Genomic DNA, 27,243 nt, shown 5'->3' on the forward strand with positions numbered 1-27,243 from the left:
TACGCGGATGCGAGGATAAGTACTTCCTTTTTCTAACCAGAGTCTCATGTAGGGTGAGCTGGACTGGAGAGCTGGAGATCGTGGAACTTTCGGGTGTGCCGGTGTACATGGCAGACTGAGAGACGGTTGGAGACGGTATTGTTTCCGCCGGTGCCCTAGATGCAATATTTCCTCCTACAAAACTGGTGGTTCCCTGACCCTGACTGCTTTTGGCTGGCAAAGAAACCTGCACAGATACTGCCGGTGGTGCAGAAAATGGTGGCCTTACAGTGACGGAAGGGATGTTGCGTTGCTGACTAGCTTCATTGGCCGAGGGTGCTACAACCTTGAGGGACGTTTGGTAGTTAGTCCAGGCTTGAAAATGCATGGTGGTTAAGTGTCTATGCATGCAACTAGTATTTAGACTTTTCAGATTCTGACCTCTGCTTAAGCTAGTTGAACATTTTTGACAGATGACTTTGCGCTGATCAGTTGGATGTTGTTTAAAAAAATGCCAGACTGCACTCTTCCTAGACTCGGATCCCTTTTCAGGGATTGCAGACTGAGCTTTAACCGGATGGCAACGCTGTGCTCCAACAGGTTTTGGCTTTGACACGCGTTTTGGGCCAGATACGGGCCCGGCAGATGGAACCTGTTGCGATGTTGATGCCTGCTGCGGCCCCTCCTCCACCTCCGCTTCTGAACTACTGCCGCCTGCACCCTGTTCCCCCAATGGCTGCCAATCGGGGTCAATAACTGGGTCATCTATTACCTCCTCTTCGAGCTCGTGTGCAACTTCGTCTGTGTCACTGTGTCGGTCGGTGGTATAGCGTTCGTGGCGGGGCAACATAGTCTCATCAGGGTCTGATTGTGGATCTGTACCCTGAGAGGGCAATGTGGTGGTCTGAGTCAAAGGAGCAGCATAGTACTCTGGCTGTGGCTGTGCATCAGTGCACTCCATGTCAGAATACACTTGTAATGGGCATGGCCTGTTAAATGTTTCACTTTCTAAGCCAGGGACGGTATGTGTAAAGAGCTCCATGGAGTGACCCGTTGTGTCGCCTGCTGCATCCTTCTCTCTTGTTGTAGTTTTTGCTGAGGAGGACAAGGAAGCGACTTGTCCCTGACCGTGAACATCCACAAGCGACGCGCTGCTTTTACATTTACCAGTTTCGGAAGAGGAGGCAAAAGAGCTAGAGGCTGAGTCTGCAATGTAAGCCAAAACTTGCTGTTGCTGCTCCGCCTTTAAAAGCGGTTTTCCTACTCCCAGAAAAGAGAGCGTTCGAGGCCTTGTGTAGCCTGACGACGAAACTGGCTCCACAGCTCCAGACTTAGGTGGAATATTTTTATCCCCACGACCACCTGATGCTCCACTACCACTACCATCATTACCAGCTGACAATGAACGCCCACGACGACCTCTTGCACCAGACTTCCTCATTGTTTTAAAATCTTAACCAAAGTAACTTTATTTGTTGCTGTCAAACAACTTACACGGTGAGCTATAACTTCAGTATGATTTCAATATCCCTTAACAGGTTGGTGAGACCACAAGGAAAATCAGGCACAATGTTACACACTCTGTTTTCTGTGGCACAAAATCACAGAGATGACACACACGCAGGACTGTCACTCAAGCACTAATGTCAATATTAATCTCCCACCTAATTTATTTATTTTTTTTTCTCAGGGAGACTTTAGAAACCAAATAATATTAAAAAAAAAAAAAAAAAAAGGCTTTCTATGGCCCACAATTAGAGAGAGAGAGGTGGCACACCCAGGAGTCAAGACTGGTGCACAAGCTGAAAGGGCAATATTACTCTCCCACTGTTTTTTTATGTTTTTTTTGTTTTTTTCAGGGAGACTTTAGAAACCAAATAATATTAAAAAAACCAAAAAAAAAAATAGCCTTTCTATGGCCCACTGAATGAGAGAGAGAGGTGGCACACCCAGGAGTCAAGACTGGCACACAAGCTGAAAGGGCAATATTACTCTCCCACTGTTTTTTTATGTTTTTTTTTTTTTTTTCAGGGAGACTTTAGAAACCAAATAATATTAAAAAAACCAAAAAAAAAAATAGCCTTTCTATGGCCCACTGAATGAGAGAGAGAGGTGGCACACCCAGGAGTCAAGACTGGCACACAAGCTGAAAGGGCAATATTACTCTCCCACTGTTTTTTTATGTATTTTTTGTTTTTTAAGGGAGACTTTAGAAACCCAATAATATTTTAAAAAAAAAAATAAATAGGCTTTCTATGGCCCACTGAATGAGAGGGAGAGAGGTGGCACACCCAGGAGTCAAGACTGGCACACAAGCTGAAAGGGCAATATTACTCTCCCACTGTTTTTTTATGTATTTTTTGTTTTTTAAGGGAGACTTTAGAAACCCAATAATATTTAAAAAAAAAAAAAAAAAAAGGCTTTCTATGGCCCACTGAATGAGAGGGAGAGAGGTGGCACACCCAGGAGTCAAGACTGGCACACAAGCTGAAAGGGCAATATTACTCTCCCACTGTTTTTTTATGTATTTTTTTTTTTTTCAGGGAGACTTTAGAAACCAAATAATAAGAAAAAAAATAAATAAATAAATAGGCTTTCTATAGCCCACTGAATGAGAGATAGCACACACAGCAGTGGCACACAAGCCCTGACTGAGGCCAATATTTTTCTCCCACTGATTGATGTAGTGTTTTTGTGTTGAGGTAGATTTTAGAACACAAATCAAGGAAAAAAAAAATAAAATGCTTTCTATGGCCCACTGAATGAGAGAGAGGTGGCACACCCAGGAGTCAAGACTGGCACACAAGCTGAAAGGGCAATATTACTCTCCCACTGTTTTTTTATGTATTTTTTGTTTTTTAAGGGAGACTTTAGAAACCCAATAATATTTAAAAAAATAAATAAATAGGCTTTCTATGGCCCACTGAATGAGAGGGAGAGAGGTGGCACACCCAGGAGTCAAGACTGGCACACAAGCTGAAAGGGCAATATTACTCTCCCACTGTTTTTTTATGTATTTTTTGTTTTTTAAGGGAGACTTTAGAAACCCAATAATATTTAAAAAAATAAATAAATAGGCTTTCTATGGCCCACTGAATGAGAGGGAGAGAGGTGGCACACCCAGGAGTCAAGACTGGCACACAAGCTGAAAGGGCAATATTACTCTCCCACTGTTTTTTTATGTATTTTTTTTTTTTTAAGGGAGACTTTAGAAACCCAATAATATTTTAACCCCTTCCCGACATGTGACGGTATAGTACGTCACATGTCGGGACCCCCGCTTTGATGTGCGCTCCGGCGGTGAGCGCACATCAAAGTCGCGACATGTCAGCTGTTTTTTACAGCTGACATGTGCGCGCAATAGCGGCGGGTGAAATCGCGATCACCCGCCGCTATTAACTAGTTAAATGCCGCTGTCAAGCGCAGACAGCGGCATTTAACTACCGCATCCGGCCGTGCGGCCGGATATGAGCGCATCGCCGACCCCTGTCACATGATCGGGGGTCGGCGATGCTCCTCCATTGTAACCATAGAGGTCCTTGAGACCTCTATGGTTACTGATTGCCGGTGGCTGTGAGCGCCCCCCTGTGGTCGGCGCTCACAGCACACCTGCATTTTAGCTACATAACAGCGATCTGATGATCGCTGTTATGTAGCAGAGCCGATCGGGCTGTGCCTGCTTCTAGCCTCCCATGGAGGCTATAGAAGCATGGCAAAAGTAAAAAAAAAAAGTTTTTAAAAATGTGAAAAAAATAAAAAAAACATAAAAGTTTAAATCACCCCCCTTTCGCCCCAATCAAAATAAATCAATAAAAAAAAACAAAAACCTACACATATTTGGTATCGCCGCGTTCAGAATCGCCCGATCTATCAATTAAAAAAAAGCATTAACCTGATCGCTAAATGGCGTAATGAGAAAAAAATTCGAAACGCCAGATTTACGTTTTTTTGGTCGCCACGACATTGCATTAAAATGCAATAACGGGCGATCAAAAGAACGTATCTACACCAAAATGCTATCATTAAAAATGCCAGCTCGGCACGCAAAAAATAAGCCCTCACCTGACCCCAGATCACGAAAAATGGAGACGCTACGAGTATCGGAAAATGGCGCAATTTTGTTTTGTTTTGTTTTTTGCAAAGTTTGGAATTTTTTTTCACCACTTAGGTGAAAAATAACCTAGTCATGTTAGGTGTCTATGAACTCGTAGTGACCTGGAGAATCATAATGGCAGGTCAGTTTTAGCATTTAGTGAACCTAGCAAAATAGGCAAGCAAAAAACAAGTGTGGGATTGCACTTTTTTTGCAATTTCACTGCACTTGGAATTTTTTTCCCGTTTTCTAGTACACGACATGCTAAAACCAATGATGTCGTTCAAAAGTACAACTCGTCCCGCAAAAAATAAGCCCTCACATGGCCAAATTGACGGAAAAATAAAAAAGTTATGGCTCTGGGAAGGAGGGGAGCGAAAAACGAAAACGGAAAAACGGAAAAAGCTCCGGGGGTGAAGGGGTTAAAAAATAAATAAATAGGCTTTCTATGGCCCACTGAATGAGAGGGAGAGAGGTGGCACACCCAGGAGTCAAGACTGGCACACAAGCTGAAAGGGCAATATTACTCTCCCACTGTTTTATTATGTATTTTTTGTTTTTTAAGGGAGACTTTAGAAACCCAATAATATTAAAAAAAAAAAAAAAAAAAAAGGCTTTCTATGGCCCACTGAATGAGAGGGAGAGAGGTGGCACACCCAGGAGTCAAGACTGGCACACAAGCTGAAAGGGCAATATTACTCTCCCACTGTTTTTTTATGTTTTTTTTTTTTTTTTTTCAGGGAGACTTTAGAAACCAAATAATATTAAAAAAACAAAAAAAAAAATAGCCTTTCTATGGCCCACTGAATGAGAGAGAGAGGTGGCACACCCAGGAGTCAAGACTGGCACACAAGCTGAAAGGGCAATATTACTCTCCCACTGTTTTTTTAGGTATTTTTTTTTTTTTCAGGGAGACTTTAGAAACCAAATAATATTAAAAAAAATAAAAAAATAAATAGGCTTGCTATAGCCCACTGAATGAGAGATAGCACACACAGCAGTGACACACAAGCCCTGACTGAGGCCAATATTTTTCTCCCACTGATTGATGTAGTGTTTTTGTGTTGAGGTAGAATTTAGAACACAAATCACGGAAAAAATAAATAGGCTTTCTATGGCCCACTCAGTGAGAGATGGCACACACAGGGATGGCACTGTAGCAGAAATGCCAATCTTAATCTCCCACAAAAAAAACAAAAAAAAAACAGGGACTGTCCTACAATTACTATCTCCCTGCAGTAATGTAAGCCAGGTATGGCAGGCAGCAATAGGAGTGGACTGATGCACAAATTAAATAAAAAGTGTGGACAAACAAAAAAGATAGCTGTGCAGAAAGGAAGGAACAAGAGGATATGTGCTTTGAAAAAAGCAGTTGGTTTGCACAGTGGTGTACACACAGCAATACAGCTATCACGGAGCCTTCTAGGGCAGCCCAATGAGCTACAGCGCTGAGGGGAAAAAAAAAAAATAGCTTCCACAGTCCCTGCACACCGAAGGTGGTGTTGGACAGTGCAAATCGCTGCAGCACAAGCGGTTTGGTGGTTAGTGGACCCTGCCTAACGCTCTCCCTGCTTCTGACGAAGCGGCAGCAACCTGTCCCTAAGCTCAGATCAGCAGCAGTAAGATGGCGGTCGGCGGGAACGCCCCTTTATAGCCCCTGTGACGCCGCAGACAGCAAGCCAATCACTGCAATGCCCTTCTCTAAGATGGTGGGGACCAGGATCTATGTCATTACGCTGCCCACACTCTGCGTTCACCTTCATTGGCTGAGAAATGGCGCTTTTCGCGTCATTGAAACGCGACTTTGGCGCGAAAGTCGCGTACCGCATGGCCGACAAGCACAGGGGTCGGATCGGGTTTCATGAGACGCCGACTTAGCCAAAAGTCGGCGACTTTTGAAAATGATCGACCCGTTTCGCTCAACCCTAGTTACCACTATCATGAAGTATAATATGTCACGAAAAAACAGTCTCAGAATCAGCGGGATCCGTTAAAGCGTTCCAGAGTTATAACCTCATAAAGTGACAGTGGTCAGAATTGTAAAAATTGGCTCGTTCATTAAGTACCAAATTGGCTCTGTCACTAAGGGGTTAAAGATAATAAAAGTGCATTGGGCATCACATCTTTATAGTTTATGAGGGCAAGGACAGCACAAAAAAAATTATCACTCAGGGAGTAGCCAGTTAATTTATGGTCTAAATATATAAAATTATTCTTAAAACGGTCTGTTAAATAGTCTTTTAAGTTTATATAGCTGTGGCATAGTACAATGCAAAATCAAGACTGTACACAGTTGCCCCTTTTTATTGTACCTGCAGATTTTACTGAATCAGGAAGTTTGTACTGTATTAAACAAAAGTGTTTGTCACTTCCACAGGATGTCTGGAGACACTGCACACTACAGTTTGACTTAATATTGGCCGCATAATTTCTTACTGTCCATTAAAGCAAGGTGAATTCTCCACAGTAAATTAATTTGATTTGTTATCAGTTTCATTTTTTTCAATTTTTTGTCCCGTAAGAAACTGCCAAATTCCTCCTCTGTAGTTCTCATTTCCAAGTCCATAAATATAGGCATTCACTGCTGGAGACATTTTCGCCAATAGAGCAGGCATCTGTGAAGAGACAGGTGTATACATTTAAACAGAATTAGCAAGTGAAGTTAATCTTTACATGTGTTAACATTAATCACATAATTCCACCACTAGTTAACTACTATTATCTGCAAATTATTGACTTAGTAAACTTATAACAGAAAGCAAAAGTCCATGTTGGCTCCATATAATGAATATTGAGAAGGGTTGTAATTTATAGCAATTCTATCAATTGTCTCAGGTAATGGAAGTAGTAGTTTAGCTACTGTAGTGTGGTTCTTGTGGCTCTAATAAAAACCTTCAATGGCCACATCACTCGACCATCATCAATGGTGTCTGCTCTGAGCTGCACTTTGAGCTTTCTGAATTCAACCCTTTCATGCCAAGGCCAAATTCCAGTTTTTCATTTACGGTAAGTAGTTTTCCTCCCCTTCTTCCAATAGCCATAACTTTTTGATATTTCCAGCCACATAACCATATGAGGGCTTATTGCTTTTGCAGGACAAGTTGTACTTTTGTAAGGCACCATGCATTTTATTATGTAATACACTGGAAATCAGGAAAAAAATTCCAAGTACGTTGAAATTGCAAAAAAGTAGAATTGCTCAATTGTTTTTTTTTTTATCATGTACACTGTACCTTAAAACTGACTGGGCAATATGATATTCCAGGTCAGTGCTATTATGCAGATACCAAACATGTATAATCTATTTTTTTTTTTATTTTAATGGTGAAACATTTTGAGGAAATTTGTGCAAAAAAACTGTTACTTGTGTCACAATTTTCCAAGACCCGTAACCTTTCTCAATTTGGGGCCGTGTGAGGGCTTGTTTTTTATACCCTAAGCTTTTTTTTAGTGATACCATTTTGGGGTAGATGTATTGATGGCCTAATATTGTATTTTATTGAAATGCTGCGGTGGCCAAACAAATGTAATTCTGGTGTTTTGATTTATCTGCTCATTACACCATTTACTTATCGGATTAATTAATTTTATAGACAGATAGGACTTTTACGAATGCGGCGATACCAAAAATGTGTATAAGAAATTGTAAAAAAGAAACCCAGCACCAAATCCCAAAAGAGCTGTCACTTGACTATACCTCCTGAGACAGCACAAAAGCACCGGTCAAAAGAGGAACTCGGGTGCACACCAGGAAAAAGGTTAAACATATGTCCAGAATAAGCAAAAAAATGTGGCACTCACCATGTGTGTAAAAAATTCTTTTATTTCACATCCTTAAAACATTGCATCAAGAGAATGGTTTTGATGCTTCATGAGGCCATCATGTCTCATGAAGTGTCCAAACCATTCTCTCCTTGCAATGTTTTAAGGATATGAAATAAAATACTTTTTTACACAGATGGTGAGTGCCTCATTTTTTTGCTTATTCTGGCCAAATATGTGTGTATTTTTTATTGCTAAATTTTAATGGGATGCATGTGATTTGGGGAGTATGATTTGAACTTTTTGCTTTATTACTTTTTTCACAATTTTGAAAACTTTTCTTCACTTTGAACTGTATTCAGCACTGTTATGTGTATCAAAAATCATGGTCCCCTATGAATGCCAGCTAACCGCATGAATCCTTTTTTCCCTGCATGAGTCATCAATATATCCATAGAACTACAATTCTAGGTCACTGCAAATTCCCTGGCAGCCCAGATCCACCCTCTATTTAACTCTTGACCCAGCTGCTCCACTTCTCATACTATGATGTAGAGAAAGAGACCCTGTATCACTTAGTTTACTGGATGCAGAAGTTGTGACACAGAGTTTTTAGATGTAGCAGAACTCAAAAAGCTAACCTGGCAACTCCTCTGCGTAGCATCTTTCTGAGCACACTGTACATTGACAGTATGATACTAATCAGTGGTGAGGGCAGAGTTGAACCAGGATGCATCTAGTCTGCAGTGATAATCTCCAGCTAATAAAACACTCATTACATAGAAGCAACAACACATACAGCCTTATTAGTCATACATCACTGAAAACTACACTGCTCAAAAAAAGAAAAGGAACACTAAAATCCCATGTCCTAGATATCACTGAATGAAATATTCCTGTTGTAAATCTTTATTCATTACATAGTGGAATGTGTTGAGAACAATAAAACCTAAAAATGATCAACGTAAATCGCAACTAATATCCCACGGAGGTTTTGAGTTGGAATGATGCTCCAAATCAAAGTGTAAAATGAAGTTACAAGCTGACCCAACTTCAGTGGAAATGCCTCAAGACAAGGAAATGATGCTCAGTAGTGTGTGTGGCCTTCACGTGCTTGTATGATCTCCCTACAATGTCTGGGCATGCTCCAGATGATGGTCTCCTGAGGGAGCTCCTCCCAAACCTGGACAAAAGCATGCACCAACTCCTGGACAGTCTGTGGTGCAACGTGACATTGTTGGATCGTACGAGACATGATGTCCCATATGTGTTCAATTGAATTCAGGTCTGGGGAACGGGTGGGCCAGTCTATAGCTTCAATGCCTTCATCTTGCAGGAACTACTGACACACTCCGGCCAGGTCTGGCATTGTCCTGCATTAGGAGGAACCCAGGGCCAACCGCACCAGCATATGGTTTCACAAAAGGTCTGAAGATCTCACATCGTTACATAATGGCAGTCAGGCTACCTATGGCGAGCACATGAAGGGCTGTGCGGCCCTCCAACAAAATGCCACCCCACACCATTACTGACTGACCCACTGCCAAACCGGTCATGCTGAAGGATGTTGCAGGCAGCAGATCCCTCTCCATGGCATCTCCAGACTCTGTCACGTCTGTCACATGTGCTCAGAGTGAACCTGCTTTCATCTGTGAAGAGCACAGGGCGCCAGTGGTGAATTTGCCAATCCTGGTGTTCTGTAGCAAATGCCAAGCATCCTGCATGGTGTTGGACTGTGAGCATAACCCCATCTGTGGACATCGCACACTCAGACTATCCTCATGGAGTCGGTTTCTAACCGTTTGTGCACACATGCACTTTGTGGACTGCTGGAGGTCATTTTGCAGGGCTCTGGCAGTGCTCCTCCTGTTCCACCTTGCGCAAAGGCTGAGGTAGGGGTCCTACTTCTGGGTTGTTGCCCTACTATGGCCTCCTCCACGTCTCCTGGTGTACTGGTCTGTCTCCTGGTAGTGCCTCCAGCCTCTGGACACTACGCAGACAGACACAGCAAACTTTCTTGCCACAGCTCGCATTGATGTGCCATCCTGGATAAGCTGCACTACCTGAGCCACTGATGTGGGTTGTAGAGTCCGTCTCATGCTACCATGAGTGTGAAAGCACAAACATTCAAAAATGACAAAATATCAGCCAGAAAGCATTGATACTGAGATGTGGTCTGTGGTCCCCACCTGCAGAACCACTCCTTTATTGAGTGTGGCTTGATAATTGCCAATAATTTCCATCTGTTGTCTATACCATTTCTACACAGCATGTGGAATTGATTGTCAAACAGTGTTGCTTCCTAAGTGGAAAGTGGACAGTTTGATTTCACAGAAGTTTGATTTACTTGGAGTTATATTCTGTTGTTTAAGTGTTCCCTTTAATTTTTTGAGCAGTGTATGTTTCAACCCCCTACCTCATGCTGCCCTTGGATTGCATAGCAAAAATCTGCTGATATATTCCCTTTACCTGTTGGAAATACCTCCACCCTAATATTTTGTGTTTGTGTGGTGAGCATGGGGGATTTAAATAAAACCCCATGGTTAGAAGAGGAACCCTCTTTAAAGCGCCTCATTTGAGATGAATGAACAGATTTGATACAAATTCAACTAGTGGCAAATTTTCTGAAACTTGCAGAAGATTGCATCAGCCACAGATGGTTTACTTGACTTAGGCACAACCGTGCAGCCTTCCTCATAATACTTTGCAACTATAACATCAAATGATATAGTGCATGTATAAAAGCCTAGGCAGGGAATGCAGCAATGATTTTACGATGATTTAGAATATTGAGCGGACATAAGCACTCATAGATTTGCAATAGAGATAAAAGAGAAAGGCATAAAATATTGGACAAATACTCCACAAAGTAATGTGTTGTTAAATTACTGTAACTTACCAGTACCAATAAACCCCTAAAAATATACTTTTATTATAAATGCATTAAAAACAGAAAAAATCCCTCCAAGATTAAAAAAACTACAGAGAAGTGCGCATCACTAGAAAAACACAATGCCAAAAAACAAATATTAATGGTAATAATAGAGCTGTAAAAGTGTATAAAGATGGACAGGGGCAAACCATATGTGCCTAGATATCTCTAGAATCATTCGTGGCATGGTTCAATATGCAGTAGGTAGTGAAAACTTTAAGGATTTAGTAAATAATAGTGGCAAAACCAAAAAGAAAAGGAAAGGACAAGATTATCAGATATACCTGGTGATACCAATGTGTCAGTCAGATCTATCGAGACTGGTAGCGTAGTAGGAGTATCTTATATCTCTAAAACTCCTGGTTGCAGTGAAGCTCTATTATAATAGGCAAATAAGACCTAGCCCAAACACCATATTGCATAGAATACCCAATAAAATAAACAGCAAGTCACAATGATGACTTTTTGAGTACTGGATTATCATGTTTCATTGCTGGAATGTCACTGCCTTCATGAGGTTTTTCGTGGTCTTGTAGGTGCTGATGTCATGGATTAAATAGCAGGCCAAAGTAGTGCAGGGATAGTAAAAAGGTGGAGCGCTGTTCTGGCCTGTGACAGGTGCTCAAAGCCTAGAGTCCAGCAGTGCCTGGAGTGAGGCTTCGGTACTTGCGGGACCTGTGTGACGTCCGCAGTCACATAATTATCATGTGATCAGGTATGGTGCACAGAAAGGACCACAAATCCAATGCGTTTGAGAAATCTAACGGTTTCCTTACATAGTAACATAGTTAGCAAGGCCGAAAAAAGACATTTATCCATCCAGTTCAGCCTATATTCCGTCAGAATAAATCCCCAGATCTACGTCCTTCTAAAGGACCTAATAACTGTAAGATACATTATTGTTACACTCCAGGAAGACATCCAGGCCTCTCTTGACCCCCTCGACTGAGTTCACCATCACCACCTTCTCAGACAAGGAATTCCAGACTCTCACTACCCTAACAGTAAAGAATCCTCTTCTATGTTCTATGTCTCCTCCAGACGCAGAGAATGACCCTTTGTGACCATCACCTTCCTTGGTATAAACATATCCTCGGATAGATATTTGTATTGTCCCCTTACATACTTATACATGGTTATTAGATCAGCCCTAAGTTGTCTTTTTTCTAGACTAAATAATCCCCTTTATTCATTTTGTTGCCCTCCTTTGTACTCACTCTAGTTCCATTATATCCTTCCTGAGCACCTGTGCCTAAAACTGTACACAGTACTCCATGTGCGGTCTAACCAGGGATTTGTACAGAGGCAGTATAATGCTCTCATCATGTGCATCTAGACCTCTTTTAGGCCATGTGCACACGTTAAGTATTTTTCGCGTTTTTTTCGCGTTTTTTCGCTATAAAAACGTGATAAAAACGCGAAAAAAACGCTTACATATGCCTCCCATTATTTTAAGTGTATTCCGCATTTTTTGTGCAAATGTAGCCTTTTTTTCCGCGAAAAAATCGCATCGCGGAAAAAAAAGCAACATGTTCATTAAAATGCGGAATTGCAGGGGATTCCGCACACCTAGGGGTCCATTGATCTGCTTACTTCCCGCACGGGGCTGTGCCCACCATGCGGGAAGTAAGCAGATTATGTGCGGTTGGTACCCAGGGTGGAGGAGAGGAGACTCTCCTCCACGCACTGGGCACCATATAAGTGGTCAAAAAATAAGAATTAAAATAAAAAATAGCGATATACTCACCCTCGATGTCTTCCCGCCTCCACTGCACGCTGTCGCTTCGGTTCCTGTAGCTGATGTGTGGCGAAGGACCTTGCCGATGACGTCACTGTCCTGTGATTGGTCGTGAGCGGTCATGTGACCGTGACGTCACGGAAGGTCCTGTGCGCACAGACCAGCTATAGGAAGACGAACGGACGCCGCTGATGAGATGTCTGAGTGAGTATAAGCATTTTTTTATTTTTTTTATTTTTAAACATTCTATCTTTTACTATAGATGCTGCATAAGCTGCATCTATAGTAAAAAGTTGGTCACACTTGTCAAACAGTATGTTTGACAAGTGTGACCAACTTGTCAGTCAGTTTTCCAAGCGATGCTACAGATCGCTTGGAAAACTTTAGCATTCTTCAAGCTAATTACGCTTGCAGAATGCTAAAAAAACGCGAAAAAAACGGAAAAAAAATGCAAAAAAAAAAATGCGGATTTCTTGCAGAAAATTTCCGGTTTTCTTCAGGAAATTTCTGCAAGAAATCCGCAACGTGTGCACATACCCTTAATGCACCTCATGATCCTGTTTGCCTTGACAGCCGTTGCCTGGCACTGGCTGCTCCAGATAATTTTATCATTAACTAGGATCCCCAAGTCCTTCTCCATGTCATATTTACCCAGTGGTTTCCTGTTTAGTGTGTAATGATGGTACTGATTCCTTCTTCCCATGTGTATAACCTTATATTTATCATTGTTAAACCGCATCTGCCACCTTTCGGCCTACGTTTCCAACTTATCCAGATCCATCTGTAGCAGAATACTATCTTCTCTTGTATTTACTGATTTACATAGTTTTGTATCATCTGCAAATATTGATATTTTACTGTGTAAACCGTCTACCGGATTGTTAATAAATATGTTGAAGAGAATAGGTCCCAACACCGACCCCTGCGGTACCCCACTGGTCACAGCGACCCAGTTAGGGAATATACCATTTATAACCACCCTCTGCTTTATAAGACTAAGCCAGTTACTTACCCATTTACACACATTTTCCCCCAGACCCAGAATTCTCAATTTGTGTACCAACCTCTTGTGTGACACGGTATCAAACACTTTGGAAAAATGAAGATATACCACATCCAATGACTCACCTTGGTCCATTCTATAGCTTACATCTTCATAAAAACTGATTAGATTGGTTTGACAGGAGCGATTCCAGATAAACCCATGCTGATATTCAGTTAAACAGTTATTCTCATTGAGATAATCCAGAATAACATCCCTCAGAAACTCTTCAAATATTTTACCAACAAGAGAGGTTAGACTTACTGGCCTATAATTTCCAGGTTCACTTTTAGAGCCCTTTTTGAATATTGGTACCACACTTGCTATTCGCTAGTCTTGTGGAACAGACCCCGTCGCTATAGAGTCCCTAAATATAAGAAATAATGGTTTGTCTATTACATTACTTAGGTCTCTTAGTACTCATGGGTGTATGCCATCCGGACCCGGAGATTTCTCTATTTTAATCTTATTTAGCTGGTTTCACACGTCTTATTGAGTTAGATTGGTGACACTTAATATAGAGTATTTCACCTAACATTTTATTTTCCACCCTGAATACCGTGGAGAAGAAGGTGTTTAATATATTAGCCTTTTCTTTGTCATCTGCAACCATTCTTTCTTCACAATTTTTTTAAGGGGCCTACAGTTTCACTTTTGATTCTTTTACTGTTGATATAGTTGAAGAACAGTTTGGGATTAGTTTTACTCTCCTTAGAAATGTGCTCCTCTATTTCGTTTTTAGCAGCTTTAATTACTTTTTTAAATAAATTATTTTTCTCCCTATAGTTTTTTCGAGCTTCAATGGTGCCATCCTGCTTCTTCAGGGATGGTCCTTTGTTCACCATGGTGAGTTTAAATACCCTTGATGGTCCTCAGCTGTTAGTTATCAAAGGGCAAAAAAGTTAAAATTCCATTATTTAGACCTCTTGGTCTCAAGGTGTCCAACTTCCTGATGGAAAAAAAACAACTTAGCTCTTGCTTAAAAAATTCAAAGTTTTTTTTGTGTATATGGGGATCACACACTGTCGGGACAATAAAATTTCACAAATTTTTAAATATAAATTTAAGGTAATTTGACAATTTTTCCCCAATGATCTTGTCATCTTTTAAAATATCACAGTGTTTGACAATTTGTTTTAGGATATATATGTTTGAATTATACTGGGTAATGATTGGGACAACCATAGTATCTTTCTTTATCTGATTCGTCTCTTTGACGTTAAAAAAAGTTCCAACCTGGGGATTTGTTCTACGTTACTATTAGCTTCAACAAGGAGTTTTTGATCATATCTCTCTAGGATGATACCCGCTTATGAGTGGGCAACTCATACAGGCAGAAGATGTACATGTGCCCAATGAAAAACTAATTACCATGTTTTAAAGACTATAAAATGCACTAGACCATAACCCGCAACCCAAGTTTTGAGGAGAAAAAAATTATGTGTCAAATGGGGATCCCTTCTTATAGTCCAAATTTAGCCTACCGTAGGGGGGAGGTAATGGGTCTCAGGAAGCAAGGTTGCTGCTGCAGGAAGCGGGGCGCAGGCTGGAGTGGGCCCTGGGCTAGGAAGTGGTGGTGTCCCGATGGTGGGCTTCAAGAAAATGTTGCCGTTGCAGGCAGGAGCAGAGTTAGTTTGCCAAATTTCCTGACTCGTGAATATTACACAACTCAACTGTGAGTGGTATTATTGAAAAGCGGAAGTGTTTAGGAAATGCTGAAACTTGGCAAAAAAGTAGTAGACAATATATAGGTCCAGAGCAAGGTTGCCAAGTTTTTAGGTTCATTGTGCATAAAAGTTGCCAATACTTCGGTGACTAAATAACTGCAGACATCCAAATGACATCAGGCATTACCATCAGAACACAAAAACTGAACCAGGAGCTTCGGGGGGCATCTCTAATGTCATCTAATTAGTCTTAAAGATGGATTTCACCAGTTTTAACATGTTACTAGCCAAATCATGGAATACGCAGTGGAGTAAAGAGGCACCAACGTTTTGATCTACAAATATTGGTATGGATGGCCGTCCATATGCAACTTCTTATAGGATTTATCTGGGTGGTGCACAGCTCAAAGTATAGCATAAATTCAAAAAGTAGGAATAGAAATGCAGCACTCACCTATATCCTTCAAATTAACAGTCCTTTATTCCACACATATTGTCTTGTTGGCAGGGAACCTTCAGCCAGTTCCTTTGACCTCATGATTTTCATTTTGTCTGACATGCACTGTGAGCTGTGAGGTCTTATATAGACAGATGTGTGCCTTTCCAAATCAAGTCCTATCAGTTTAATTAAACACAGCTGGACTCCAATGAAGGAGTAGAACCATCTCATGGAGGATCACAAGGAAATGGACACTATGTGACTTAAATATGAGTGTCTGAGCAAAGGGTCTGAATACTTATGACCATGTGATATTTCAGTTTTTCTCATTTAAATTTGCAAAAATTTCTACATTTCTGTTTTTTTTTTCAGTCAAGAAGGGATGCAGAGTGTACGTTAATGAGAATTTTTTTTTTACTTATTTTAATTTACCAAATGGCTGCAATGAAACAAACAGTGAAAAATGTAAAGGGGTCTGAATACTTTCCTTACCCATTATATGAACTTGTAATGACCTGGAAAGTCATAATGGCAGGCCTGTTTTAGCATTTAATGAACATGATAAAAAAAAAATTGTGGAATTGCACTTTTTTTGCAATTTTACCTCACTTGTTTTCTCTTTTTCCAGTACATCATGTAGTCATGTAGTAAATCCAATGATTTCGTTCAATAGTACAACTTATCCTGCAAAAAACAGGGTACAAGTCCATCTCAAGAGATCTTGATGTTAATTTGTCCACAGTGCACGGCGTAATGAATATGTGTGCAAACCATGGCACTAAAGCTAATCTCCCTGGATATGGACACCAGAAAAAAATTGATGAAAGGTTGCAATGCAGTCTAGTCAGGATGATGAATAAGCAGTCCCAGTCAAGTTCCAAAGAGATTCAAGCTGTCCTGCAGGCTCATAGTGCATCAGTGTCAGTGCAAACTATCCAATGACATCTGAATGAAATGCTGTGATAGATGACTCAGAAGGACCCAACTGCTGACACAGAGACATAAAAAAGCTAGACTGCAGTTTGCCAAAATGTACGCGAGTAAACCAAAATCTTTTTGGGAAAGTGTCTTTTGGGCAAATGATACCAAGATAGAGCTTTTTGATAAAGCACATAATTCTACTGTTTACCAAAAATGGAATGAGGCCTACAAAGAAAAGAACACAGTGCCTACAGTCAAATATGTGGAGGTTTGGGGTTGTTTTGCTGCCTTTATCACTGGGTGCCTTAACAATGTGCAGGACATCATGAAATCAGAAGATTACCAAAGGATTTTGGGTCACAATGTAGTACCCAGTGTCAAAAAGCTGTGTTTGCATCCAAGGTCATTAGTCTTCCATCAGGACAATGACCCCAAACATACTTCAAGAAGTACCCAGAAATGGATGGAAACAAAGCACTAGAGAATTCTGAAGTGGCCAGCAATGAGTCCGGATCTAAATCCTATTGAACACCTGTGGAGAGATCTTAAAATTGTTGTTGGGAGAAGGCACCCTTCAATTATGACAGACCTGGAGCAGTTTACAAAAGAAGAGGGGTCCAAAATTCCAGTTGATAGGTGTAAGAGGTTTGTTGATGGTTATTTGGAAGCAATTGATTGCAGTTATTTATTCCAAAGGTTGGGCAAACAAATAATAAGTTGAAATTGGCAACAATTTTGTCCGGCCCATTTTGCGGGTTTTGAATGAAATTATGTCAAATTTGCCTATTTGTTCAGTTTTTTTGTGTTCTTCCAATACACACAAAACAAAGGAACTTTTGGCCATCACTGTACTGTATATTCCAAATTTGGGTGAGATTAGTCCAATTGTTTGTCTGTAAATTAATATTTACTTTTGTTTTTTACTGTGAATATCTAGAAAATAAGCTCTGATTAATCTGTGAGGCAAATTTTGGGCAGATTGGTCCTGTTTTTGGCTGTATATTAATATTTGTGTTCCATTTTTTTTTTAAGAATATCTTGAGAAAGGTCAGTCTGATAAATGTTTTCTGATTCTGATATATACATAATTGTGATAAATGTTTTGTTATGAGAGATTATTAGATTCTAATATTTTTTATACATTTGAAATTCAATAATTTGTGTAATTGATTGTAATTATGGCATGCATACAGGCTTCATCTACTTTGATGTTTAATTTAGTGATGCTTGAGGAAGCATCAGCTGAGGCTAACCTCTCTGCTATCTTTGATGTAATAAAGAATTCCTCTGGTTCTTCATCACTGTTGAGTGTGGTGGCTGTATACTTTACACTGCAAAGATATTCCATCATTTTTTGATCATTGCAGTGAAACCAAAACCATAGCTACAGTCCCTATATTTTCAGGACCAGTACCGTATAACCAATAATTGGAAAGGTATTGGAAAGGTATTTTAGATCTTCTGTAGAATAATGTAAGGTATTATTGTCTTGTATTTGTGTCATCAAGAGACAAATGTACAATTATTCAGTGATGCAGCAATAAGGGACATGGAGGTATCAGCTTTTCTTTGTGGGGTACAGGGTAAAAATGGTTAATAATAATTGTATACCTAGGAGAAAAATCAGTTACCGGCACTTTTAATAAAGCCTTCTGGATGTTCACTGCCCTCATATCTGGTGGTTAATGTTATTGAAAGCATATGGTATAAAATAAAGGGTGGGCCATTTATATAGATACACCTGGGTCGGCCATTTATAAAGTTGCATCTAAAATGGCCAACTTCAAAATGCAGACCATGGTCACCACCGATCTTGAAAAGTTTTCCCCCTCCCATATGATAATATGCCACAAACTGGAAGTTGTTATCACCAACCATTCCCATTTTATTTAGGCGTATCCATATAAATGGCCCACCCTGTACATTTACTACTTCCATTGACTATGCTATTATGGTCCACTTTTATAGACAAAGAATATTGCTGCGTTTACACATCAGCATTTCATGCTCCATTTCCAGACTGCAATTTTGTAAATTTCATATACGCCTATGAGGCCAATAGTGGGTCAGTAAATGAGAATCCGCACACAGTCTATGAAATGCGGATGTGTGAAGCTTCATACGTACAGTTCTTCACTCACCATGCGTAGTTTTGGAGAAAGGATGGTTGCATCTTGAACGATAGCATAAAGACATAGCAGTGAATAGGGCCCCCAGCAGATCATCAGTGATTTTACAGGTATGCTGGTATTCATCTAAAGAAATAATATACAATTATTAAATCAGTGTCCTTTTTGAACAATAATTTGCTGTATTTTGTCACAAAGCTGAATTTCCAATAGGCATTATGGCCTGAAACTATCTTATGTGTATTGGAAAAAATAAGTAATCATTTTTTTATTTTTTGATGTTTTTTAAAATTTCTAATTGTGCCATGTAAAAATATGATTAATTAATTGTCTTTAAGAGGACATTTCTGTGTATTTTAGTAAATTCTTAGATTTTTCACAGTAAATACAATTCTGGTGCTTCTTTTTTGAACCTTTTCACTCACAGTGATGAGATTTAGGCACAAGTATCACTGTCAGTAGCGTAGCTACCTGGACGGCAGAGGGAGACATCGCCCCAGGCCCGGCGCTCTGAGGGACCCACCCAGAGCAACCCTACTGTAACTGTATTGGCGTGCGCAGTGCATCGATACAGTTATATTCCGCAGAAGAGCAGGGAGAATCAATCTTCCTGCTCTGCTGCCCGGTCACTATGGGGCCCCTGAGCAGGCAGGGGGGGTCCGGTGCCAGCAGTGGGCCCCCTGCCTGTCAACACAGGTTCAGCTGTATCGGCTAGATGCTGATACAGCTGACTGCATTGATGAGAGAGGGAGTGTTATGCTCCTTATCCCATCATCCCCCTGTCAGCATCAGCATCGGTGATGTCAGCATGATGACGTCACTACCTGGTGCCCGCAGTCCGGATATGAGCAGGCGCTCTGAGCAGCGGAGGAACCAGGAAGAAGAGAGGTGAGTATTTATTTATTTTTTATTGAGGCTGCCTTATACTACAGAGTATGCCTATGGGGAGCTGCCTTATACTACAAAGTCAGCTTATGGGGGCTGCCTTATACTACAGAGTCTTCCTTTGAAGGGGCTTCCTTATACTACAGAGTCTGCTTAAGGGTGCTGCCTTATAATACAGAGTCTGCCTATGGGGGGTTCCTTATATTACAAAGTCTGCCTATGGTGGCTGCCTTATACTACAGAGTCTGCCTATGGGGGGATTCCTTAAACTACAGAGTCTGCCTATGGGGGGCTGCCATATACTACAGAGTCTGTCTATGGGGGCTGCCTTGTGCTATAGAGTCTGCCTATGGGGGGTTGCCTTATTCTATAGAGTCTTCCTATGGGGGCTGCCTTATACTGCAGAGTATGCCTATGGGGGCTGCCTATGGAAAGTCTGCCTATGGGTGCTGCCTTGTGCTATAGAATCTGCATATGGTGGCTGTCTTATGCTATATAGTCTGCCTATGGGGGCTGCCTTATGCTATATAGTCTGCCTATGGGGTGATGTCTTATACTACAGGGTCTGCTGCCTATGGGATGCTGCCTTATACTACAGAGTCTGCCTATGGTGGCTGCCTTATACTACGGAGTCTGCCTATGAGGGCTGCCTTATACTACAGAGGCTGCCTATGGGGTGAGTCCTTACACTACAGAGTCTGCCTATGGGGGGCTGCCTTATGCTATAGAGTCTGCCTATGGGGTGCTTCCTTATACTGCAGAGTATGCCTATGGGGGCTGCCTTTTACTATAGAGAGTCTGCCCATGGGTGCTGCCTTGTGCTATATAGTCTGCCTATGGGGGCTGCCTTATGCTATATAGTCTGCCTATGGGGTGATGTCTTATACTACAGGGTCTGCCTATGGGGTGCTGCCTTATAATACAGAGTCTGCCTATGCGGGCTGCTTAATACTGCAGAGTCTGCCTATGGAGGCAGCCTTATGCTATAGAGTCTGCCTATGGGTGTGCATTATACAATATAGAGTAGGACTATGGGGAGTGCATTATACTATATGGAGGCCTATGGGGAGTGCATTTTACTATATTGAGGACTATCTGGTGCAGTATACTATATGGGGGCTATCTAGGGGGGCATCATACAGTGTGGACATTACAGTGAGAGGGCAATCATACAGTGTTGGATCCATCAAACAGTTTGGGGGCTACTAAAGGGTCAGTATACTGTGTGGGTGGTACTACTTTACAGTGAGGGGGGCATTATACTGTGTCTAAGAGAGCATCATACTGTGTATAGGGGAAATATACAGGGGGGAGACTCGGGACATTATTAAATGTAAAGTGGGCACTTATTGTTGTAGGGGAACTCAGGTTACTGTGACTGTCAAAGGGGCACACAGAGGTCAAAATTCCTTTCTAGGGGACAAAATGTGGGCACTGTTTTCTAGGGCACTTGCACTTACTTACTATATTATAGAGGGTTGTTTTAGAATTTAGAGGGCACAGAGAACCACACAGCAGGTGCAGTAATAGGGACACATAGGGCAGCAGCGGCTCAGTATTGGGGTATCAGGTGCAGTAATAGGGACACATACGGCAGCAGTGGCTCAGTATTTGGGTATCAGCAGGATGAGGAGTTTGTGCAGGTTGGGAATAGATGGTGATGGGGCTGGAATATGAGAAGTGAAATGTGTCTTTGTTGTATTCTCTGCAGCCGAATCATGGCTTGAAAAAGTTGTCGTGTCTGTCTGGACCAGATGGAAAAGACAGGAAAAGTGAACGATTCCATCAGAAAGAACGTCAGCGGTAAATCATTATCTGTATCTGTGCTGTGATCTCTTATATGTTCTGTAGGACTGGTATCTACCACTGACCATATGGCGGTAATATCCATCTTAGTCTTTATATAGTGATTATTTTCAGTGACATCGCTGTCACCTGATGAGGTTCTCCTACATCCACTATTAGGATGCGTCACCGAGTTGTAATCAAGGTTACCTGGTTAGGGGCCCACTGAGAAGTTTCGCCCCCCCTGAACTGAAATCCTAGCTACGCCTCTGACACTGTTTTATATTCATGGCCATTTGCAGTGAATGCGTGGCTTTTCTAAACATCCTGCTATCCACATTCTTATTTTCCTCAAGCAGCAAGCCAGTTAGCAAAGTTTTGTGCAGACCTCAAAGAAAGTTCATTATGAGCAGTTAAAAGCTGCATTCAAAGTGTAATCCAAAAGAACAAGTTATGTAAATGTTCTTGCTGTTACATCAGCCTAAATTCAACCACTAAAAACTTAAATACTGAAACAGCTCTTTGTGTTCACTTAATACAGAGCAGGGATTATCTTTTGATTTTTCCAACAAGCTTATTACAAATCAGTCCTAAGAATGTAGGGTGTCAGAGCGTGAGAGACCACATTACCTTCACTTGGCCACTTTTCTTTAGCTTCTGGTATATGGACTGGTAGGCAGTGGTCATTATAAAAAGAGGAATCAAATACTCAAAAAGTGCCAGGGGGAAAAGGAAGGACATGAAGTTTCTAGGGGAAAAACAGAATGTTTAAAAAACGGTTAGTACAGTTGATTTTTTTAGGTTTATTTAGGTAGATTTTTTCTTATATTCTTACTTTATTACTGTGTGATCTATACCAGTTAAAAGGGTTGTTCACTACTAGGACAAAAAAGAAAAAAGCTTATAGTCATCTCCTGTGCCAACGCCGTTCCAGCGGTGTCGGCACTCACATTCCTAGGGCTCACATGCAGTGGGTAAATGTGATCCCTGAGCCCAATCAGCACTGGTGTCACTGTCCCCGCCTATGGACGTATACGTAACTAAGAGGAAGTGAGAATTGCAGCAGGCAGTTCGTTCACTTCCTCTTAATTACTAATACAAACCGTTCTCTTCCTCTTAATTACTAATACATCCAAAAGTGGGGACAGTGATGCCAGTGCTGATTGGGCACAGGGTTCATGTGTCATAACAACTGCACGGTAGCCCCGGGAACATAAGTGCCAACACCGATGGAATGGCGCTGGCACAGGAGGCTGTTTTTTATTTTCATAGGGGCAAATATTCAGATCGAGAAGGAGTTGTCTTAGTAATGTACAACCCCTTTAAGTCAACCTGCTGTAATATCTATACCCCTTATGTAATATGTCTGCAAATCATGGCCTTACTATGGATCTTATCAGTCAACGTAATGGCGCCATAGCTCATTATTATTATTTTATTTGTAGTTTGCGTTGGTAAGTGTTGCCCTCTCCCGGATTCAATCTATCTTTGCCAGAAAGGTCTAATTCTGAGCTAAGCCTGGCTTCCTTGTCTGTGGAGGTGGTGATAGCGAATTCAGTCGAGGGGTTCAAGAGAGGCCTGGATGTCTTCCTGGAGCATAAAAATATTGTATCTTACAGTTATTAGGTTCTTTAGAAGGACGTAGATCTGGGGATTTATTCTGACGGAGTATAGGCTGAAATGGATGGATAAATGTCTTTTTCGGCCTTGCTAACTATGTTACTATGTTCCTATCTCTTCCACATTTCATTTGAGGCCTGTCTGGACACAAGGTGAGGTGAGTCATTAGCGTTATGGAGTAATGTTATAGAAGGGAGTCCTCCACTTGTAACACACATCTGTGACTTTTACAGGGAAGCCAGTAGCATATCTTCTTTGTAGCTTCTTCCATGCATTAAATAGCTGGCACCGTATGATATCTAAGGGCTCATGCAGATGTTGTGCAAATCGGTCCAAGCACAGACCATTAATGCATGGACTGACCGCAGCTCTCCCTAATATTTACATATACTGTGTATAAATAAAACTCTCACGCTTGGGTCAGAAGAACTGTGGCCAGTCTGTGCATTGTGGTCCGAGATCATCTGCATGAGCGCTAACATGCTATACAGAAAGGAGAGGAATCCCTGGTTGTTTCTTCTGCCAACAGCTGCTAGCTCTACAGTTGACCACTATGCGGGGAACTGTCATCTTGTTAGGAGTTGTCTAGTGTTAGTGAGGACTAGGATCCGTTACATCAGTTCAATAGTGATCCAGATGTAGTTTAGTGTAAAAAAAGTTTAAAACATTTTACCTGTCAGCTTTGGAGTAGTCCAGTGTGCAGCATGTTCTTAAAGGTTCATAGTCATATTCACCCCATCCAAACAGAGGCATCACAGACCAGAAAGCAGCAAACCCCCAGGCAAACAACACCACCGAAATTGATGTGCTCCAATGTAATTTGCTACCTGAAATGGTTTTTACTGAGTTATACACTGAGTTGCTAGGGCTATTTTGTTGACATACATAATCATCACATAGTACTGGATGGGAAAAGATTTGTTATAATATATGTGAATGTGATCCTATTAGCTTTCACACTTACGAGTGCAGTACTGGTGATAACGGTCCCATGCTATGGCAGCACAGGAACTGATACTTGATAGAGCAGCAACAAAACCCTGGAATCCATGAACTTGGCAACCTTCTGACCCATAGGGCCAATACCTGTAAAGTTAAATGAAAGTAGTAATCCATACACTGATTTCTTTTGCCAACGGCAGCATAATTAAGTATTAATAAAATTATTAAGGAGACAGTATAAGGCTGTGTTCACACATTGTGTTTGTCCTGGTAAAAATGTTGTGACTCTTTGGTAGCAAACAATTTAGAATTTTATTTTCAAAACACCAAAATTAAATGAATCACCGCAGTTGAGACAATAAGGTATTCCAATGGTATAAGGTAACGTTTCGACCCACTGGGTATTTATCAAACCTTACTCATAGTAGAAAGGCAAGGAGAGGAAATATTTCATGAGAGGTGATGGAGTGCCATTAGGGGCTACTTGTATGCTGCATCTGGAGACTGTGGTGGTGTCTCCTTGCCTTTCTACTCTGAGTAAGGTTTGATAAAGACCCAGTGGATTGAAACGTTACCTTATACCATTGGAATACCTTATTGTCTCAACTGCGGTGAATCATTTAAATTTGGTGTTTTGAAAATAAAATTCTAAATTGTTTGCAACTTAAAGGAACTCTGAGTGCGACTGTTTATCCTTGGGATTACAATTTGTAGATTAACTCCACCTTCAGTCAGCACCATCGTAGCAAGAGTGCATGTCTTTTTCTTTTCTACTTTGGTAGAAGTTAGAAAAAAGAATGCAACACAACTGGTGGCAGGGGGCATATGATTACTCTGTTGATCCAAACTGAGCACTCTACCTGTGTAGAAGAGAGGAATGGGCTGCAAGTGCTGCTGAAGCGCCAGGTCCGGAATTGCTGGGGTTGAACCTCCTGTTGCTGGAGGGAATGAGATTGCAGATGGAGCGAGCCCAAAACCTGGGTGAATGGGGCATAGCCTGGGTGAGTGGGTTATAAGGGGTTGCACGGGAACTGAAGGGGGCTTCTCACCAAAACGATGAGCAGGTGCGGATCGCTGCTGGAGAGAGGAAAGCGATAGGCCGCAACATGCAGATTCAACGTGGGCATGGTAGAGACTCACCAATATCAGGGGGTGTGCAGGGATATGCGCTCCAGGCAGAGCATTACAGTACAGACGTCGAGGTACCGACTGGCACACAGAGAGACACGCACATTGTGGTGCGGACATTCAGGGGACGGTGGCTGCTCAGAGAGACACGAGCCGAGTGAAATCTTGTGGAGAGCTTCACTCTTCTGCTCCACAGTTAAATGGACTAGGGGCTCAGCGGGCAAAACCGGCGACCGCCCGCTCCTGCCAGAAGCAAGACTGTGTTGTGCGGTGACACCTCAAGACGCTTCACCAGCCTCCGCCGGTATCCCATCACCTTGCAGACCTCCAGAGAGTGACGGACAGCAGAGCTACAAGTTTAACCTAATAACAAAAGACTGTTTAGTTAAACAATCATTGCTGTTGAGCAATTAAATAATAGTTAACCCCTGCTCTGCTCTTCTGCGTCACTGCATCCAAGCACCTGTGTGTTATACTTGGTGTAGTCGGCAGGATGCAGTCCTTAGACACAGACACTGCAGACCAGTCCAATATGAGTACTCCCAGATCCAGTTTACCATTGGGGCAATGCTTAGTAATCTCCCAAAGTTCACGGTAAACAATATGTTGTGAGATTGGACCGAAAGGGTCAAGAGAATGCTGCGGATGCACCCCATGGCCCCTGCGCTGCAGCCAGAGATAGCATTCATGACCCTAGATGGTGAGGTCTGGTATTCCAGTAATGTTCTGCCCTCCACATGAGCAGGATACATTGGGGAAGGTGGTACAGGTTTTGGAGGAGATGCATGGGGATCCCACTGACGTTGGAGAGTTGCGCATGCATTTATTTGGTAACATTCAGCGAGAAGGGGAGACAGTGACGCAATACATCAATGTGTTGCAGGAGGTGCATGCACACATTACAAAGAGGGAAGATGTAGGAACCATGGGAGTAGGGCCTCCTGATAGAATTTTGAGGGATTAATTTGTGTCAGGTCTTAGGGACACACCGCTTAAACAGGCATTGCGAGAACGTTTGTGTGTTAGCTCACGTATGATCTTTTTAGAGGTGGGGGCAGAGGTGCATGTAGGAAAGCAGGAAAAGGGGGTGGTCCTTATTACAAGTGAAGTACCTACCCTGCCTGCAGCAGAGCCAGAGAGATCCGGAATGAGATACAAGAGATGCGGAGTGAATGGTCCAGTTTTAGGAGAGACGCTGTTCCAGCTCAAGTTCCACTGAGAGGAACTCCCTCAACCAGAGACTGAAATGATGCAGGATCTCACCTTTCTGCCGGACCTGGTCAGGAAATGAGACGCCTTGGTGCCAAAGGGGATCTAATGTGCTTCAACTGTGGGAAGACAGGACACTATGCTCGAAGCTATGCGAGCCAGAGAAGACCCCCACCAAGGCAGCCATTAAACTAGAGGGCTCTGTGGCTGAGGAACATAGTCTAGAGCAGGGAAGACAACAAAAGGGAGAAGGAAGTCCCGAGAACATAGTTTTTGCAAGCCCTACGGTCTGGGCCGAGGTGAATGTGCGAGCTGTTCACTGCTTAATCCACACCGGATCTCGAGTGACTACTCTGCCCGAAGCCTTCTTCAGATGACACTTCCCAGAATTCTCACGGCCAGAATGGGGACCAGTAATAAGATTGACAGCGGCCAATCAATTGCTCATTTCGGTCGCAAGAGTGGTCTGGATGTAGATTAGAGTGCGCGGGAAAGATGTAGACTACAAAGGGGTCATGTTGGTCTCAGGAGATGCCGGTCGTGGACCCATAATGACTCTTGGAATGAATGTGCTGAAGGAGATGGGACAACTTTTTATTATTGAGCCCCAGGAACCTTTTTTGAACCAATGGAGAACACTAATCCTTCAATGGAAGGTGTTTCAGAAATTGATCTGAACAGCTCAAGCCTAGGAGATGTCAGGAGAAGGAAAAGTCTTGGGGAAATTGACGGTTCTGGTGGCTGCAAAAATTAACCTACCGCCCGGCCAGACAGTGCTCACATTGCCAGTAAGAGCTTGCACTCACCTGGAGGGAGTGGAAGTACAAGTAGAGCCAACAGCAATAGATCAAATACCCCCTGGGTTACTCGCTGCTTGGACATTAGCCACAGTTCCAGATAGCAATGTTGCAGTATGGTGTGTCAACCTATGGACCGAAATTCTCACCCGTCTACCCAAGAGTGAAGTGGCCC

At 42.0% G+C, this 27,243-nt stretch overlaps 1 protein-coding gene across 1 annotated transcript in view; it reads right to left on the reverse strand.

Annotated features, from left to right (window-relative positions):
• Nucleotides 1-6,360: 6,360 nt before the first annotated feature.
• The window catches only part of RGR (retinal G protein coupled receptor), a 49,285-nt gene continuing 28,402 nt past the window's right edge, over nucleotides 6,361-27,243 (reverse strand). The window contains exons 3-7 of the mRNA XM_077257198.1: nucleotides 23,957-24,078; nucleotides 23,666-23,819; nucleotides 22,003-22,120; nucleotides 18,715-18,828; nucleotides 6,361-6,687 (exon numbers count right to left, since the gene is read on the reverse strand). Coding sequence (XP_077113313.1) covers nucleotides 6,544-6,687; nucleotides 18,715-18,828; nucleotides 22,003-22,120; nucleotides 23,666-23,819; nucleotides 23,957-24,078 — 652 coding nt within the window. The 3' untranslated portion in view covers nucleotides 6,361-6,543. The remainder of the gene's footprint in view (nucleotides 6,688-18,714; nucleotides 18,829-22,002; nucleotides 22,121-23,665; nucleotides 23,820-23,956; nucleotides 24,079-27,243) is intronic.

The sequence above is a fragment of the Ranitomeya variabilis genome, chromosome 4 (genome assembly GCF_051348905.1).
Source record: "Ranitomeya variabilis isolate aRanVar5 chromosome 4, aRanVar5.hap1, whole genome shotgun sequence".
NCBI lineage: Eukaryota > Metazoa > Chordata > Amphibia > Anura > Dendrobatidae > Ranitomeya > Ranitomeya variabilis.